The 18,760-nt window shown below is 55.5% G+C and overlaps 2 protein-coding genes across 3 annotated transcripts; both read right to left on the bottom strand.

Annotated features, from left to right (window-relative positions):
- Positions 1-55: 55 nt before the first annotated feature.
- TMEM145 (transmembrane protein 145) lies at positions 56-12,190 on the bottom strand. Of its 2 annotated transcripts, none has more exons than XM_049787166.1 (15): positions 11,992-12,190; positions 11,396-11,470; positions 11,237-11,314; positions 11,069-11,155; positions 10,880-10,981; positions 10,706-10,790; positions 10,533-10,604; positions 10,354-10,422; positions 9,424-9,504; positions 9,271-9,349; positions 9,070-9,163; positions 7,514-7,686; positions 5,874-5,994; positions 1,296-1,505; positions 56-397 (listed from the first exon to the last, which is right to left on the bottom strand). In XM_049787166.1, exons 1-15 carry the CDS (start codon positions 12,109-12,111, stop codon positions 317-319), a joined length of 1,527 nt encoding a protein of 508 aa, XP_049643123.1. In that variant the 5' UTR covers positions 12,112-12,190; the 3' UTR covers positions 56-316. The 2 variants fall into 2 exon arrangements, with proteins under 2 accessions (XP_049643123.1, XP_049643122.1); XM_049787165.1 differs by lacking the exon at positions 56-397 and adding an exon at positions 616-880.
- A 2,276-nt stretch (positions 12,191-14,466) lies between these two features.
- Positions 14,467-15,613, bottom strand: PRR19 (proline rich 19). Its single transcript, XM_049787197.1, has 2 exons — positions 14,995-15,613; positions 14,467-14,912 (listed from the first exon to the last, which is right to left on the bottom strand). The coding sequence occupies exons 1-2, from the start codon at positions 15,611-15,613 to the stop codon at positions 14,467-14,469; spliced, it is 1,065 nt and encodes a 354-aa protein (XP_049643154.1).
- Positions 15,614-18,760: the final 3,147 nt, after the last annotated feature.

Genomic DNA, 18,760 nt, shown 5'->3' with positions numbered 1-18,760 from the left:
GCATCATCAGCATGTGCAAGCGGCTCTTATATTGAAAAAACTCAACGAATCCTCTTTTATTTTGGCCAGAAGGAAGGGGGGAAAAGTCTTTCTGCCAGGAACCAGAGGGCAGGCCCCAGGCCTGGAGATCGATAGGCAGGGGTGGACGAGAGCACGGGTCCGAGATCACTGAGCTCTAAGACGTCTCAGGACCAGCTTCCCAGTGTCTGTCCCGGGGGCGCAGCAGTGGCTCGCTCGGGATCGCGGAGTCCTGGAGGAGGGTCGCGGGCAAGGTCCCCGACGGTCGTCGCTGGTGTTCCGGGGTGTCCCGCGGGGGTCAGAGGTCTCGGAGGGGGCCGGGGGGCCGGAGGTCACGGAACAGCGGGAGACCGGAATCCGGCGCCGTTCGGGGCAGGGGCTGAGGGAGGGGACGGGGACAGCGGCTCCCGCGGGACCGTTTGGCACAGAGTCGGGGGGCTGGGGGAGAGGGGATGGACGGGCACCAGCACCCCAGCCTGGGGGTGGGATGGGACGCCCGGGGCGGGAGGGTCTGGGGCGGCCGAGCCCGGGGGCCGGGGCCTGGAGGGAGCGGGGGTCCGGAGCCTGGCCGGGCCCGGCTGGCTCGCGCGGGGGACGGGCGGGGACCGGGCCGGGGCGCTCAGACCGGGGGTGCGGAACCCCCGGCCGTGTGCATGCTGAAGTACTCGGTGAAGCCGGGGTGCGGCGTCGCCGTCGGGGGCACGAGCGGCTGGTAGGGCGGCGCCGGGCCCTCCCAGCCCGGGTCGGCCGCCTTGGGGAAGAGCCGAGCGGGCCTGGGCGGGGAGGCGCCGCCGCCCGGCTCGGTGGTCACCACGCGGCCCCTCGGGGCCACCACCGCCGTCTCCTCCACCTGTTTCCCGGCCTGGGGTGGGGGGTCAGGGTCAGAGGCGCGCGGGGGAGCCCACCACCACCACCCCCGGTCGGGCTCAGCCGGGGAAGGCGCGCGGCAGCGGGCGCCGGGGCAGCGGGGCCAGGTACTCGAGGGGCGGCGTCGGGGCGCGCGCGGCGAAGTCGGGGGGCGGCGGGAGCGAGCCCCGGAAGGCGGGCGGCGGGGGCACGGCGCGCGGCGTGGGCGGGGGCGTGCGCAGCAGCGCCAGCACCCAGTCGGGCAGGGTGGGCGCGGAGGGCTCGCGGGCGCGGGGCGCGCGGAAGGCGGGGCGCGGGCCGGGGCGGCGGGGCGCGCGCAAGGCGGGGGGCGGCGGCGGGGCCGGGAGCGGGGTCAGGTACTCCAGGGGCGGCGCCAGCAGCTCCTCGGGCGCCGGGGCCGCGGGGCTTACGGAGGAGGCGGGCGGGGGGATGGAGAAGAGCTCCGTGAAGTTGGGCACCGAGTCGCTGATGAAGGTCACGTTGCCGTAGACGTGCTGCGGGAAGGCCTTGTCGGCCGCCGACTGGCTCCCCGGGGGGCCCGGGGTCCCCGCCGAGGCGATCTGCGACGTGCGCACATGGTACGGGAAGTTCTTGTTGGCCGCCGACGGGCGCGTCATGATCTGGGGGCGAGCAAGGAGCCCCGCGAGGGTGTCCATCACCACCCCTCCAGGTTTCCCTCTTCCTTTTTTTTTGGTTGGTTTTTGGGTCACACCTGCCGCAGGGATTACTCCTGGCTTGGGGAACCATATGGACGCCGGGGATCGAACCCAGGTCCGTTGTTGTCCTGGGTCAGCCGCGTGCAAGGCCCTACCGCTGTGCTATCGCTCCGGCCAGGCTTCCCTCTGGACCCCTTCCACCCAACTGGACGGGCGCCTGTCCAGGGCTCTGCCCCTTCATCACAACTCGTGGCTCTGCCAGGCTCCCTCCTGGGCATTGCCATCCATGCACCACTGCTGTTGTAGGCTCCAGTCCCTGAGTTGGCCGGTCTGATAGGCATAAGGCCTACGAAGCGAATTAACATTTATAAATTTGGGGCCAGAGAGATAGCACAGCGGTAGGGCGTTTGCCTTCCATGAGGCAGACCCAGGAGGGACCTGGTTCAATTCCAGGCATCTCATATGGTCCCCAGAGCCTGCCAAGGGCGATTTCTGAGCTCAGAGCCAGGAGTAACCCCTGAGCGCCTCCGGATGTGGCCAAAACCCAACATATAAATCAATTGTTATTAAATGTTTTGTTTTCTTTTTTTTTTTTTTTTTTTTTTTTTTGGTTTTTGGGCCACACCCGGTAACGCTCAGGGGTTACTCCTGGCTATGCGCTCAGAAGTCGCTCCTGGCTTGGGGGACCATATGGGACGCCGGGGGATCGAACCGCGGTCCGTCTCCTAGGCTAGCGCAGGTAAGGCAGGCACCTTACCTCCAGCGCCACCGCCCGGCCCCAATGTTTTGTTTTCTTAGTCTCACTAGTCACTTTTTTTTTTTTTTTTTTAAGCAGGGAGGGAGGGTTGGATCACACCTGGCAGCTCTCAGGGGTTACTCCTGGCTCTGAGCTCAGAAATCACTCCTAGCCCTTATGGAAAACAATATGGAGATTCCTCAAAAAAAAACTGGAAATTGAGCTCCCATATGATCTAGCTATATCACTCCTAGGGATATACCCTAGGAACACAAAAACGAAATATAAAAATTTCTTCCTCACACCAGTATTCATCGCAGCACTATTTACAATAGCCAGACTCTGGAAACAACAAGATGCCCTTCAACAGATGAATGGCTAAAGAAACTGTGGTACATACACTCAATGGAATATTATGCAACCATCAGGAGAGATGAAGTCATGAAATTTTCTTATACATGGATGGACATGGAAACTATTATGCTGAGTGAAATAAGTCAAAGAGAGAGAGACACACAGAATAGTCTCACTTATCTATGGGTTTTAAGAAAAATAAAAGGCATTATTGTAATAATGCCCAGAGATGAGGGCCAGAAGGTCATGCTCACCTCAAGAAGGGGTGAGTGCAGTTAGAACACTAACAACTACCATGACAATGTTAATGAATGAGAGAAGTAGAATGCCTGTGTCAAATACAGGTAGGGGGTGGGATAGAGGAATATGGGATGAATTGGTGATGGGAATATTGGTGAAGGGGAGTGTACTTTCTGTGACCAAAACCCAACTACAGTCATGTTTGTAATCATGGTGTTTAAATAAAGGTAATAAATAAATAAATAAATAAAAGAAATTACTCCTGGGGCCAGAGAGATACCACAGCAGTAGGGCATTTGCCTTGCATGCTGCCAGGACCCTGTTCAATTCCCAGCATCCCATATGGGCCCCCAGCCAGGGGTGATTTCTGGATGCAGAGACAGGAGTAACTCTTAGCTCTGCTAGGTATGACCCAAAAACCGATCAATCAATCAACTAATCAATAAATATTAAGTTAAAAAAATCACTCCTGGGCCTGGAGAGATCGCACAGCGGCGTTTGCCTTGCAAGCAGCCGATCCAGGACCAAAGGTGGTTGGTTCGAATCCCGGTGTCCCATATGGTCCCCCGTGCCTGCCAGGAGCTATTTCTGAGCAGACAGCCAGGAGTAACCCCTGAGCACCGCCGGGTGTGGCCCAAAAACCAAAAAAAAAAAAAAAAAAAAAAAAAAAATCACTCCTAGCAGGCACAGGAATCCATATGGGATGCCAGGGATTGAACCCAGATCCATTCTGGGTCAGTCGCATGCAAGGCAAATGTTCTACCGCCATACTATCCAGCCCTCACTAGCCACCTAAAAGGGCTAACTAAAAAAAAAAATAATAATAAAAATAAATAAATTAGGAGCCGGTGAGATAGCATGGAGGTAAGGCGTTTTTTGCCTTCCATGCAGAAGAACGGTGGTCCCATATGATCCCCGATGCCTCCAGGGGCGATTTTTGAGCATAGATCCAGGTGTAACCCCTGAGCGCTGCCAGGTGTGACCCAAAAACCAAAAAGTAAAATTAAAAAATTAATTAAGGGGCCGGGCGGTGGCGCTGGAGGTAAGGTGCCTGCCTTGCCTGCGCTGGCCTAGGACGGACCGCGGTTCGATCCCCCGGCGTCCCATATGGTCCCCCAAGAAGCCAGGAACAACTTCTGAGCGCATAGCCAGGAGTAACCCCTGAGCGTCACAGGGTGTGGCCCAAAAACCAAAAAAAAAAAAAAAATTAATTAAAGGGGGGCCGGAGCGGTAAGGCATCTGCCTTGCCTGTGCTAGCCTAGGACGGACCACAGTTCAATCCCCCAGCGTCCCATATGGTCCTCCAAGCCAGGAGCAATTTCTGAGCGTATATTCAGGAGTAACCCCTGAGTGTCACCGTGTGTGGCCCAAAAAAAAAACAAAACAAAACAAAACAAAAAAGAAAGAATAAACTTTTAAAAAGGGCTAACTAGGCACACATCAGGGGTGAGCTTTGATTCTTCTCTTGAGCAGGGACCGGAAGGAAACCAATGAGAGATGCCAGATGATGGGTGCTGTGCTGAATTCAGGAGAGCATTTTTAGGCCACAGTGGAATGGAGTAGAAACAGCCCTTCCTCCACTTCTGCCCATAATTCCCCAAGTGTGGGATCTGGCGTGCCCTGATCCCACTCCCCAATCCTCCATGGGAAGGGAGGCTATAGAGATGAAAACACAAAAAGAAATGAAACCCTGGGTAGGAATTCAAAAGGCTGGTGCAAAGCCTGGCCCTGGCCCTGGAGGGTTCTGGACACCTCTCCCCTCTGACTTCCTGCGGAGCTTTGGAACACTACTGAGAGGAGCGGAAGTCAGTGCTTATGTCAGACTTTTTGGTAGAAGGTGAGGTACCTCCCATTGCTTTGCTACACAGAGCACATGGTAAGTGTCTGCTTCTTCAGGGATCCCCATTTCCTGTTGTGCCGGCCTTGTGTACTAGAGGACTGGACTCAAAGGATCTGTCCTGGCAGCAAAGACCATGGAATCCCACACATTCTCCTCTCTCCACAGTGACCGTTATCCCCTCTGTTCCTAAACCACAGACAGCCATAAATACTGATGGGTGCTGACTCCTAGTGCCAAACAGACTCCAGACCACACCCACCAAATGATTTATATATGGGTGGGAGGATGAGGGACCAAAGTGATAGCACAGTGGATAGGGCATTTGCCTTGCTTGCAGCTGACCCGGGTTTGATTCCCAGCATTCCATATGGTCCCCTGACCCTACCTGGAGTGATTCTTGAGAGCAGAGTAACCCTTAAGTACCACCAGTTGTAGCTCTGGAGGGGATGGTGAGGAATGGGGTTGGAGCAATAGCAATAGCACAGCGTGTAGGGCATTGTTCGCCTTGCACGCAGCCAACCCAGGTTCGATCTCTGGCATCCCATATGGTCCCCGGGTCTGCCAGGAATGAGTGCAGAGCCAGGAGTAACCCCAGAGCACCACCAGGTGTGGTCCAAAAACCAAGACAGTCGATGCCCAGTACCACATGGTCCCCCTAGCACCTCCTGGTGTGCCACACCCCAAGAACTATCAACCATAGGCCAAATAAGATCAAAAGTAGGGCAAAGAATAGGTTTGAGGCTGGTATTCCACAGGCCACTGGAATCTGAGCCCCTGGAAGCCCAGCCTGACCCACCTACTCTTCTAAACAACGGCATTTGGAGTAGAGAGAACAGGGAGTCTTGGGAAGGCAGCAAAGATACAGAAGAGAAATGAGAGGATCTGGGGACATAGGACTGGGAAAAGGGGTGCAAAGGAAGAAGGTGGGATGAGGATACAGGCAAGAAAAAGGAGCAGAAGGTGTGACCCAGCCAATGAGGAGAGTGAAGAGCAGCCCCGTGGCCAGTGGGGAGCCAGGCAGCTCACAAAAGTCCCCAGCACGTGTTTGCTGAGCGAATGAAGAGATGGAATGAAGGATGTGGGCCAGTGGCTCCGAATGGAGAAGGCAGCCTGGGCCGTCTTCACCCATCGGTGTCCCACCCCAGCCGACGCTCAGCCTCACCAGGAACACGCCATGGGCATACAAATGGATCCCCAGCTGGATGCCGTTAACAATCTTCTCCCGGGCCCACTTGGGGATCCCGAAATTGGCGATCAGGGCCATGATGGGAACTGCAAAGAACCTGAAGGGGAAATCCCAGGTCAGCAAAGGTACTTAGAGGAAACCCCTGACCCCTTCCAGCCTGCCTGTAATCTCTCTCTTTTTTATTTTTATTTATTTTTTAGTTTCAGATCACACCCAGTAGCGCTCAGAAATCGCTCCTGACAGGCTTGGGGGACCATATGGGATGCCGGGATTCAAACCACCATCTTGCATGCAAGGCAAACGCCTTACCTCTATGCTATCTTTCCGGCCCCCTGTAATCTCTCTCTCTGCCAAGTACACACATAGGCTTTTTATGGGGGTGAGGGACACCCAGCAATGTTCAAGGATTACTCCTAGCTCTGAGCTCAGAAATTACTCCTGGCTGTGCTTGGGGACCATATGGGATGCCAGGGATCAAACCTGGATCAGGTGTGTGCAGGTAAACACCCTACTAACTGGGTATTGCTCCATACCCAGGCACACACATAGGACTCAAGAAGGTAGGCAAGGGAAGGAAGCCAGTGTGACCTTAAGAAGCCAGCATTTCAAGAGGGCCAAGGATCTCAATGAACTGGAAAATTCTGGAGCCCAGGAATGAGATTGAACTCAGTTCCACCTCCACCCCAAATCCTGGCACCTGCATGCAAGGAGTCTGATGAGTGAATTGATGTGTTAAGGGCTGGAGTGGTAGGGTGTTTGCCTTGCACGCAGCTGACCCGGGACCAACCCAGGTTCGATGCCCAATATCCCATATAGGACCTCAAGCCAGGAGGGATTTCTGAGCACAGAGCCAGAAGTAAGCACTGAAAGCCACCAGGTGTGGCCCAAAAACAAAAACAAAAAAAGTTTAGTTCAGCCCTAGCCCCACCTCTAGGCATTTGGTACTCAGGAACTCACTTTTGCAGTGAAAGTGAGGCACATACTAGCCCCATGACTGGGGAGGAAACTGAGGCAGATATGTTCCTAATGTGAGGTCACTCAGTTTCCCAAGCATAGAAGTGGGAATAAGAGGCCTGAAAAATAGTCCAGTCAGTAAGATGCTTGTCCTGTACATGGCTAACAGTCTCAATCCCCAGCACCACATATGGTCAGTCCCTTGAGCACTGCCAGGAGTGATTCCTTAAGGCAGATGCAGGAGTAATTCCTAATATTACCAGGTGTGGTCCAAATACATAAACACAAACCCACAAAACAAGAGTACCAGGCTTAGAAGTGGGATATGCACCCCTTATGCAGCCTGGCTTAAATGCATGTGGGCTCAGTGGGGTTTTCTCCGCAAGAGACAGGAATAGCTGCCATAGCGCACATTTACTTAACACGTACCATGGGCAGGACACTAACCTTCATCTGCTGACCTCAGCAGCCTCCAGAGAACCCTCTGCAGGGAATACTGCCAGCCTTTCAGTCTGGGGAAGCCACACAAGGGCATTCTTTGACTTTGGGAAGGTACATTTTTTTCCATGACTGGCAGACTGAGGCCAGCTGTCTGACTAGAAAACCCACCTGCCCCCCACCCAGAGGCAGACACAGGTCAGGGGGAGCCCAGCACATCTCACCAGAGCGTGTAGGCTGCGAAGAACGGCACATAGAAAGGCTGCTTCTCCGGGAAGTGGCGCAGGGAGACGAGCACCGCGTAGCAGAACCACACATAGGCCGCCACCTGCAGCCCAATGAGCCCGTAGCCTGCAGGTGACTCATACGTGTACAGCACTTGTCCTGGGTCGAAGAACTGAGTAAAGGGAGCAAGGCATTGTCAGAGGCCCAGCCTCTGGCCTTCCACCCAGGCCCCCACTTTCAGCCCAGGCATCCATGGGCACTTGCTCAGAATAGACACCAGGTTGGAGACAGAAATAGAGGGAAAGAGGGTAGAGACAGGATGAGGACAGGGATCAGAGCAATAGCTCAGCAGGGAGGGCATTGTCTTGCAAATGGCTGACCAAGATTCAATCCCCAATGTCCCATATGGTCCCCAGAAGCCCACTAGGAGTAATACCTGAGCTCAGAGCCAGGAGTCAGCCTGGGCACTTCTGGGTGTGATTCAAAAAAAAAAAATGAACGAGGGGCCAGAGCAATAGCACAATGGAGGCCAACACAGGAAGGATCCTGGTTCAAATCCTGGCATTCCATATGGTCCCCAAGCCTGCCAGGAGCAACCTCTGAACACAGAGCCAGGAGTAACTCTTGAGCGCTGCCAGGTGTGACCAAAAATAATCCCTCCCGGGGCCGGGCGGTGGCGCTCGAGGTAAGGTGCCTGCCTTATCTGCGCTAGCCTAGGAGACAGACCGCGGTTCGATCCCCCGGCGTCCCATATGGTCCCCCAAGCCAGGAGCAACTTCTGAGCGCATAGCCAGGAGTAACCCCTGAGCGTCACCGGGTGTGGCCCAAAAACCAAAAAAAAAAAAAAATAATAATCCCTCCCCCCCAAAAAAGAACAATGGGGCCAGAGCAATGATGCAGCAAGAGGGCATTTGCCTTGCACACAGCTGACCAACAAGGAACCTGGGTTCAATGGTCCCCCAAGCCAGGAACGATTTCTGAGCATGTAGCCAGGATTAAGTAACCCCTGAACGTCACCAGGTATGGCCCCCCAAAAAAAAGACAGAACAGAGTGTGTCCCCACTACTCAGAGTCCCAGTGAGGTGGTGGCAGAGACACTTCACACCCTAGGGTGTTTCTGTCTGCAGCAACAAATGAAATGGTCTGGTTCCCCCTAACTCCCCGAGGGGAACAGACTCTGGTCAGCTTTTGGACTAAGTCATTCCTGTGAATGAGGCCTCAGGGGAGCTCCACGGGGGGCAGACAATATCCTCCTAATGTTGCAGCAGAGAAGATGGGGCCAGGGTGACAGCAGTCGGCTGGGTGCACCGGATACAACTCTTGAGCCCACCCCACCCCACGCACCCCTGTCACAATGACAGGGAGCACAAATGTGACAGACAGTGAGAGACAGAGGGAGGAGATCGGCGAGAGAGGAGAAAGACACATGGACAGATGGGGAGGCAGGAAAGCGGAATGGGGGGGTGCCTGCAGGAGCAGAGCTGGACAGGAGAAGTCTCCCCAGCTTGGGAACTGAGGACAAGGGCAGGGACCCCCTCATGGTGTCCAGACTCACCTCGGCCTCGTAGATGAGCAGCACCACGTGGGTGAGGGTGTACAAGGTCATGTAGACCGACAGCTTCACCGAGCCCGCGTGGCTGATGCGGCCCCTGGCGGCGGCCATGGGGGGGGAGACAGCAGCGGTGGGGGCTGTCACGGGGAGGGCATCCACCCCAAGCCCTCCCCCATCCCCTCCCTCCCAGCCCAGCCTGGGCACCGTGTCACCGTGAATCCCTTCCCCAGGAGGATGAGCATCAGCAGGAAGATCAGGGAGCTGGAGGAGAAGAGCAGCTTGGCTGGGGGCGAGGAGAGGGCAGCTCAGACCAGCTCCATGCCACCCACCCGTGCCCACCCTGCTGCTCCTTCTCACCCAGGATCTGCAGGCTCTTGTTGCCGACACCATCAGTGGCGTACTGCCCCCAGTAGATGCAGAAAAACAGGAGGCTCAGGACTGGGAGAACGGGCAGAGAGGGAAGGGCAGAAACCAACCTTGGGCCATTGCTGCTCTTCATCCACACTAATAATATTCAGCAGCCAGAAGACCCCTGCTTCTCCTCAGGCTTTATACTCCTCTCTCTACCCACTCATCTCCTGCAAGGGGGTCTGGAGCTTCCAGGATGCAACTCTGCATTTAACTTTGCCTCCTTCCGACCCAGGAGTCCAGCTCCAGCCTCCTCCCTCACACCAGAGTCCAGCCCAGCCTCCTCCATAAGACCCAGTAGTCCAGGGACCAGAGCCATAACACATTGGTAAGGCATTTGCCTTGCACGCGGCCAACACAGGACGGACCCCGGTTTGAATTGCAGCATCCCATATGACCCCCCAAGCCTGCCAGGAATGACTTCTGAGCGCAGAGCCAGAAGTAACCCCTGAGCGCTGCCGGTGAAACCCAAAAAGCAAAAAAAAAAAAGGGGGGGGGGCAAAGTAATAGCACAGCGGTAAGGCATTTGCCTTGCATGTGGCCAACATAGGACAGACCCCAATTCAAATCCCGGCATCCCATATGGTCCCCTGAGCCTGCCAGGAGTGACTTCTGAGCGCAGAGACAGTAGTAACCCCTGAGTGCCATCAGATGTGACCAAAAAAAAAAAAAAAAAAAAAAAACAGTAGTCCATCTCTCAGTGCCTCCTCCCTCAGATCCAGAAATCATGCTCCAGCCTCCTCCCTCACACCCAGGAATCCAGCACTCCAACCTCCTCCCTCAGACCCAGGGGTCCAACCCCAGCCTCTTCCCTCAGATCTGAGTCTAGCCCCCCAGCCTCCTTGGTCACGCCCAGGCAAAGTCAAGCCTGCTTCTCACCCTCCACTCCCGCCGCAGCCATGAACATCTTGTAAGTGGTGTGGAGCAGCTGGCGGCCTTTGAGCAAGTCTAGAAGGGCGCGGGGAAGGTGGTTCGGGGACCAGCTACAGCAGCTCCTCTGCACCTCCAACCCTGCAGACCTCCTGCCACCCCCCTCCCCGAGCAGGTGCTGGACTCACATCCAAAGTAACAGGAGAGGATGAAGATGAGGATGAAGATGAGAAGGAAAGTCACATCTGTCTCCAGGATCCCTGCCAATTTGGGAAGGGGGAGTCAACAAGGGATTCCAGCTGGGTGTCTCTCAGCTCTCAAGCCCCACACAGAGCCCTGCCTCTGGTTCCCGCACACTCACCAAACTCATCGGCAGAAAAGTGCCGAGTCCAGAAGGACTTGCCGTTGGTGAGCACCATCTCGTACTCCAGCTGCAGTCCATCTCCCTGTGGGCCATGGGGAGACCTCAGGGGCACCCTGGGCAAGGAGAGGGTGCAGGAAGGGAAAGCTGGAAGGAAAAGGCCCAGCTCCTTACCCCACACTTGCTGAGCGCAATGTACCACCATCGTTCCCGCACCGAGCGGAAGCTTCGGCCACTGGAGCAGCTCAGGTAGCGAGTTCCCTCTCTTGACACCACCTGGGGAGAGGGGCAGGAGGCTGAGCCTATGCACCCCTCACGCGGCCCATCTGTGTGGCCCACACCTTCCTGGCAGGACCAGGGTACCTGACAGCCGGACCAGGCATACTGGGTGGTGAGGTTGATAACCTGGTTGTTCTCGGGCCTGATCACCGACTCCTTGGCCAGGCAGTCCTGGGAGAGACAGGCCGTAGGGTCGCACACAAGCAGCCTTGGCCTCAGCCAGCCGCCCACCACCCTCCTCACGGCCCTTACCTTGGCCCCTGCTTTGTACACCGCCGGCCACTGCGACGGGTCGTCGAAATAGAGGAGGATGTTCTGGCAACACTTAGCCTGCACCCCAGAGATATGGGGATTGGGAAGAGTCAAAGGAGTTGGGGGAGACCCGCAGCCCTCAGGTGCAGGGGGACTCACCTCTGGGTACTGGAAGCGAAAGTCCAACCGGCCATAGTCCGAGAGGAAGCAGAACCTTGTCAAGAACACCCAGTCCTGGAAGGGCCCACACACACGCTTCTAAGTCCTTGGAACAAGATCCCCAACTCCAGAGCCCCCCCACCCACCCCACCCCCCGCCAACTTTTTTTCTATGCCCTGAGGCCTTGGTCTCCCAAGCAGCTTAGGTTACCCAGTTCTCTTCCCCATTCCTCCCAACTGGGACCATGATTCCTGCCAAGACCCCCCTGCTTCCCCTCACTTAAACCTGCCTCTGTGGCCCCCCTGGATGCTGAGGTCGGCCCTGGGGGGGTGTAGATTCCCCAGTCGGTTGGATGAACTCGGGGTGCTGTCCCTTCAGCACCACCCGGTCCGTCCCCTCCGCCCCAGCCGGGTCTCTGCAGCACCCAGCGCCCCTCACCCACGACCCGGGCCCAGCGCCGCATCGCATGGCCCCCGGACCCCTCTCTCTAGGTTCTCCGGGTGCAGCGAGGGGAGGGGCAGGGGCGGGGCTGTACCCCTCCCCCTTCCCGCGTGGGGGCCCCCGACGGGGGACTGCGGCGGGCCCGGGGTACTCACCTCCTTGGAGCTGAGGTTGCCCCGCACGTACTTGGCCCGGGCGCTGGGGGGCAGTGGCAGCAGCAGGAGCAGCAGAGGCGGCAGCAGGCGGCGCAGAGCGGGCGCGCGCGGGGTCTCCATGGGGCACCGCACCCACCGGGCCCGGCTCTCCGCTCGGGCTCCCCGCTCCGGCCCCGGCGACGGCGGCGAGAGCGCGCGGGAGGGCCGGCCGGCGCGCGCCCCCGATTAAAGGGGCCGCCGGGCGCCGTGCACCCCGCCCCCTGCTCGGGAAAGGCCCGGCCTGGCCCCCTTCCAGCCCCCCCGGGTTGGGGTGCCCCGCTCCGGGCCTCTGCGCCCCGCCCCGCCCCGCCCCAGCCCGCCCCTCTGAGAGGCTCACCGCTACCTGCGGCTCCCCGCGTCCTGAGCTGAACTCGCGGTGCCCCAGGCCGGCCTCCTCCTCCTCCTCCTCCTCGCACCCGCGGCCCTTCCAAATGGGTCCCCCCCACCCCACCCACGTTTCTTTGTTCGGGCACGCCTGCAGGGCAGCCAGTCCTACTGGGCCCTCCCCATCCCCGCGTCCAGCTCCTGGGCACTCGCCCGGGCTTCAGATACCCGCATTGCCACTTCCTTCAGTGGCAAGACCCCAGCCAAGTCGGGCCCGCCTGGCTGGTAGGATAACTCTTAGGGTTTTCCAGTTGGGCTAACGGGGAGTCCTTAGATCTCCTTTGTATGAGCTTGGGTTTGGGTTTGGGTTTGGGTTTGGGGGGGTCACAGCCGGGCTGTACTCGGGGCTTAACTCTTAGTCTCTGGGCTCCAGGATCACTCCTGGCGGTGCTCGAGGGACCATATGTGATGCAGCAGGGGCTCTAATCTGGGCCGGCTGTAGGCAAGAAAAAATGCCCTGCTTGCTGTATGTACTACCTCTCCGGGACCAGTCGAGCTCTGCTCTGCTCTGCCAAAATGGAACAACCAAGGCTGCATCCTGCAGTGCTTGGTGGGGTTCCAGGTCACATGGTGCTTTCTCCGAGCAAGGCACGTGCCCGCGTTTTTGAGCTCTCTCCCCAACCCCTCTGATTAGATTCCAAGAAACATTTCTACCTTCATCCTTACATCTTTGCTGCAGGGAACCTACTACTACTCGAAATAGGCTTTTTTTTTTTTTTTCCCTTTATCTTGCTCTAAGTGGTTACTCCTGGCTTGATACTCCAGGAGTTGCTTCCAGGGGTACCCCAGAGATTGAATCCCACGATTCAATGCACAGACCTGCTTTCAGCCCTTTATCACCCTGATCCCTCAAAATATTTTGGGGCCATATCCTGTAGTACTCAGGGTTTTCTCCTAACTCACTATTCCAGAGGGTAACTCCCTGCAGGGTTGTGGGGACCAGGGTTTCTACAAAGCTTGTGCTCCAGTCCTTTGAACCATCTCTCGGGCCTCAAAATAGATACTTTTGTAAAAGTCTCTAAGCCAAGGGACCCAGCAGGAAAGAGAAGTGGTTGAAACACTTTCAACAGCACACAAGCTCATGCAAAGGGGCTGCTACTGGGCGTGAACCACTGTTGCCAGGAGAGATAGTAGGTCAGCTGCCAGATCCCTTTTTATTTTTTAAGAGATGCCAGAAAAGCATAAAAAAAAATAAAAAGAAAAAGAAAGGCAAAGCAATTTGTAACAGTAGGCAATTGATTCAAACATTTCAACTAGCTAGTGGGCCAAAGAGAAAAGTCTTGGTGACAGATTTTAGGCCTCATCTGCTGGCCCTGTTTTGTTCCCAGATATACACTTTTCTCCTTCCTGAGCCATACAGACCAGGAGGTCCCAAGAAAGGCCCAGATTTCATGCTAGATTCATATAGAGCCCAGAAATATAGGTCATACATCCCCCCTGCTACTTGTCCTCTTCCAGGCCTGGCCCATGTTGTTTCCTGGGAAAGATATTTCTATCAGGGCTCCAATGTTGCTTTTTGCTCCTGGCAAGTGTCTAGCTACTCCCTGGTGAAGGGGGACCCCATCTCCTTCTAGACCTCCCTGGCCTCTGAACTACAACTACTGCATATCTCCTCGAGCTGCAACTTCAGGCTCACTCACCCTGAGGCCCCTTTTCTTCCCAAACCCGACATTGCCAAAGTCAAGGTAGAGCCCACAGTAAATGTTCTTGGAAGCCCCAGGTTGCCTCAGCTTTGAACCAAGAGAACGCTGTTCTGGTTTTCTTTAGTTTCTGGTTTGGCTTTCTTGTTTTTGTTTTCTGGCTACACCTGGCAGTGCTCAGGGCATACTCCTGGCTCTGTGCTCAGGGATCACTCCTTGTGGGCTTGGAGGACCATATAAGGACCATTCAGTATTGGCGAATGAAACTGGTCAGCCATATGCAAGGCAAGTGAACTACCCGATGACTACTGAAAACAGTTCTGGGCTGGCCACGTTGAGAAGACTCAGAAAAAGGAACTTTATTGAAGTGATTAGAATGTGTGAGTCCTGTCTTCAGCCTAGCCCCAGATCTTCAGTACAGTCGCATGGGTGGAAAGGACCAAGCCTCTGGGCTGCTCTGGGTTACTACCTGTGAGAGGCTGGGCAGTGAGGCTGGGGGGCTAGGACTCCAGTCCAGTGCAGAGGTTTGGGGCCATAAGGGTGATGGTGGTTGATGCAGGGGCTGTGGGCCGATTCCCCATGGGCGGGGAGCAGGTGGGGAGGTAACCAGCCAGATGCTTTTCAACATATCAAATGCTGTTGGGGGGCCCAAGACGGCACCCAATGGTGAAGACAAAGAAGTCAAGGGTGGTGGACAGGGATCTCTGTGCGGTGGAGTGCTGGAGGCATGATGTATGTCAAAGGTGGGTTTCCTGGGCCCCTGTCTCCGCAGATGCCTTGCCTCCCCTGGGGAATGCTCCAGGCTATCGATCCAGGTGGGTGTCATCCTTTGTTTCTCAGGGGTACCTGGCTTGGTACCTAGGCACAGAGGAAATACTTGTAGGGAGCAGCTGGCCTAGAGCACATAGGAAGGGAGACATAGGAGGTGGGGGATGCTTACCTGTCAAGGGTGGCTGGCCACCCCGAAGCACCAGGGTCAGGTCAGGCACAGCTCCATGGCACGCGTACAGTGTGCTCACTATGATATTCCTGGTTTCTTGTATGACATTCCGCCTGGGGAAGGCTGGTGGCAGACTCAGTTGACACTTCAGCTCCTCCAGCAGATGCTCCAAGCATGGGAGCTTGGAGGAACTGGGGGGGCCTGGACCCGAGCCTCCTGGCACCTGATTCTCCTTGCCCTGGGATGGTGGGGCTATTTCCTGGGCCCTGTCTGGATTTGGAGAGGGTCTGATGGGGAGTATAGGGGTACTAGGTTCCAGGGAGCCACAACTAAGCAGTCGAGTCACATCCAGGGATTTCACCTCATGGTTAAAGAGACCTCGGTGGTCCCTACTCAACCGGCCCTGGGTGATGACCATGAGCCTGGAGGCAGCAGAGGCTCCCGGATCCCAGAGGGCCCCAGGTGGATCTCGATTGGCCCCAAGAGGATTCTGAGGGACCAGTGACCGACGACTCCCCATCAGCACCTCATTCCGCTCCCTCCGGGTCTTCCGACGGCGAACACGACCAGGTTTCTCAGGCCTCTGGAGGGGCTGGGGGGCTGGGCCCTGCAGGTCCATGGGGTCCTGGAAGATACAGAGAATCATCAGCATGCAGAGAAATGAGGATCCCTAAAAGTGAACAGATGATTTGGGGTGAGGAGAGGGTACTACTGAGACACACTATTGTGAATAGGAAGAGAATAAGCCAGATAAAGGGTTCCAGGGAACATACACTTAAGAAAATAGCTAAAAGATGGGGGGGGGAGGGGGACAGCAGGGGCTGGGGGCAAGAATCCCTGAAGTGTGCTGGCCGGAGGGATCCGACAACCAGATGCTCATCTTTGTACCGAAGCAGATCAGATATAGGAAAATGGAGAGAAGAGAAAGAAAGGCAGGAGAGAGACCGGGAATGCCTGGGGAGGACAAGGGAAGTATCAGGGTGCGAGACCTGGCCATGTTGGAGGAGCAGACAGAGCAGTTGAGTTGGGAAATCGGGTACAGTTGGTAGGAGCAGGGCAAGGGAGAGGCACCTCACCTCTTTGGGTCCCAACGAACCCCGCTCCCCACGAGACTATGGGATGCTGAGCTGTACTGCGGTGAGCCCCCCAGGCACGACGCTCTAAAATTGTTTCGAGGCTTCGGAGGGCCTCGCCCGCACCACGCATGTGCGTGACCTTCCCATGCCCTCTGACCTCTACCTTCTGAGTGGCACGAGGTCCTGGACGACGGCTATAGGCCCGCCCCCTAACTACGCGCTTTCAGGAGCCTTTCTCATTCGTCCATAGGCGCCTCCCAGCCACCAATAGGATGGCAGATTCTGTAAACCCAGCTCCTTCCTGAACAGCGATTGGCTGAGGCCCGGCTTGGGGCATTTTATGGAGTCTCGGAAATGAACAGAGGCAGGTGAGTGCCATGTTGTCCCGAGATAGTCAGAGACGCCATCACTGGGACTCAGTCTAATATTGCTAGGCAGCACTAGGCTCTGAAGCTAAACTGTCCAAATGATCCACTTGATCTGTGTGATCTTGCAAAAGTGTTACTGCTCAGTGTTACAGTTTCTTAGCTGTAGAAAAGGTTTGGTTATACACGGTTGGAGAGATAGTACAGCAGATGAGGAAAGTGCTTGCCTTGTACCTGGCTGACACGGTTCAATTACTTGCAGACACCAGAAGAACATCGTTGGGTGAGAACTAAACACACACACACACACACACACACACTCACACACACACGCACACGCGCGCGCACACACACACACACACACACACACACACACACACACACGGTAATAGTTCCTTTTTTCACACACTTGCTCAGTGAACCTGTGCATGTAAGTTAGTGGGTGAATGCCTCCCAGCTTTCTTACTAAATGTTTCAAAAATTGCTTCCCACCTTTGTGTGTGTTTGTGTGTGTGTGTGTTTTTGCACAGGGGATGGAAACCTAGAGCCAGAGTCTTGAGTATTTTTCTTTTGTTCATTTTGAACCACAGCAGCTCAGGGCTTACTCTGGCTCCGTGCTCAGGGAACATTGCTGGCAGTACCCAGGGGACCATATGGGATGCCAGGGATTGAGCACAGGTCAGCCATGTGCTAGGCAAAAACCCTATCCCCTGTTCTACCTCTCCAGAATTAGAGTCTGATATTTTTGCTCTCTAACATTGAGCTGCTGCATTCCTGGCATCCCTTCAGACTTTAGTATCAGGCTCTGTGAGACTATGTCCTATGCCTCCAATAAGTTATAGATAGTATCCATGTCATAGCGCATACCCAATTCTCATCATCTTACCACGTCCGCTTAGCCACTCCCCTCACTTTATAGCACAGGAGGTAGGGCATTTGCCTTGCACAGGGCAAACTGGGTTCAATCTCTTGCATCTCATAGGATTCCCCAAAGCATGGCCAGAAATGACCCCTGAGCACAGCCAGGAGTGGACCAAAACCCAAAATATTTAAAAATAGGGGCCTGAGCAATAGCACAGTGGTAGGGCGTTTGCCTTGCACACAGCCTATCAGGGATGGAAGGTGGTTCAAATCTCGGTGTCTCAGATGGTACTCCAAGCCAGGAGCGATTTCTGAGTGCATAGCCAGGAGTAACCCCTGAGCATCAGCAGGTGTGGCCAAAAAAAAAAAAGGGAGGGGGGAAGCGCTAGCACAGTGGAAGAGCATTTGCCTGGCATGTGGCTGACCCAGGATGGACCTCAGTTCGATCCCCAGCGCCCCTGAGTCAGGAGCGATTTCTGAGCACATAGCCAAGAGTAGTCCGTGAGTGTCAGCAGGTGTGGCCAAAAAATGTTTAAAAATAATACAGGGAGTGCCCCAAAAACCAAAAAAAAAAAAATAATAATAATACAGGGAAAAAAATAATAATACGGAGGGGGGCGGCGAGGTGGCGCTAGAGGTAAGGTGTCTGCCTTGCAAGCGCTAGCCAAGGAAGGACCGCAGTTTGATCCCCCAGCGTCCCATGTGATCCTCCCAAGTCAGGGGCAATTTCTGAGCACTTAGCCAGGCGTAACCCCTGAGCATCAAATGGGTGTAGCCTGAAAAACCAAAAATAATAATAATAATAATACAGGGGAAAAAATAAAAAAGGGGTACCAGAGAAATAGCATGGAGGTAGGGTGTTTGCCTTGCATGTAGAAGAACGATGGTTCGAATCCCGGTGTCCCATATGGTCCCCTGAGCCTGCCAAAAGCGATTCCTGATCGTAGAGCCAAGAGTAACCCCTAAGCGCTACTGGGTGTGACCTAAAAAACAAAAACAAAAACAATACAGGAGGGACCAGAGCGGTGGCACAGTGGTAGGGTTGTTTGCCTTGCATGCAGCTGACCTAAGACGGACCATGGTTCGATCCCCCGGCTTCCCATATGGTCCCCCAAGCCAGGAGCGATTTCGGAGTGCATAGCCAGGAGTAACCCCTGGGCATCATTGGGTGTGGCCCAAAAACCAAAATAAATAAATAAAAATAAAACAGGGGTCGGAGAGATAGCACAGCAGCAGGGCTTTTGCCTTGCACGTGGCCGACCCAGGACAGACCCAGGTTCAATTTCCAGCATCACATATGGTCCCTGGAGCCTGCCAGGAGCTATTTCTGAGCATTGAACCAGGAGTAACCCCTGAGTGCTGCTGGGTGTGGCCCAAAAACCAAATAAATAAATGAACATATATATAATACAAAATTGAAAATTAGAGAGAGATAAATAGGGGCTGGAGCAGGTAGGGTGTTTG

The sequence above is a fragment of the Suncus etruscus genome, chromosome 14 (genome assembly GCF_024139225.1).
Source record: "Suncus etruscus isolate mSunEtr1 chromosome 14, mSunEtr1.pri.cur, whole genome shotgun sequence".
In the NCBI taxonomy this organism is placed as follows: Eukaryota; Metazoa; Chordata; class Mammalia; order Eulipotyphla; family Soricidae; genus Suncus; species Suncus etruscus.
This window is presented reverse-complemented; position numbering and strand designations above follow the sequence as displayed.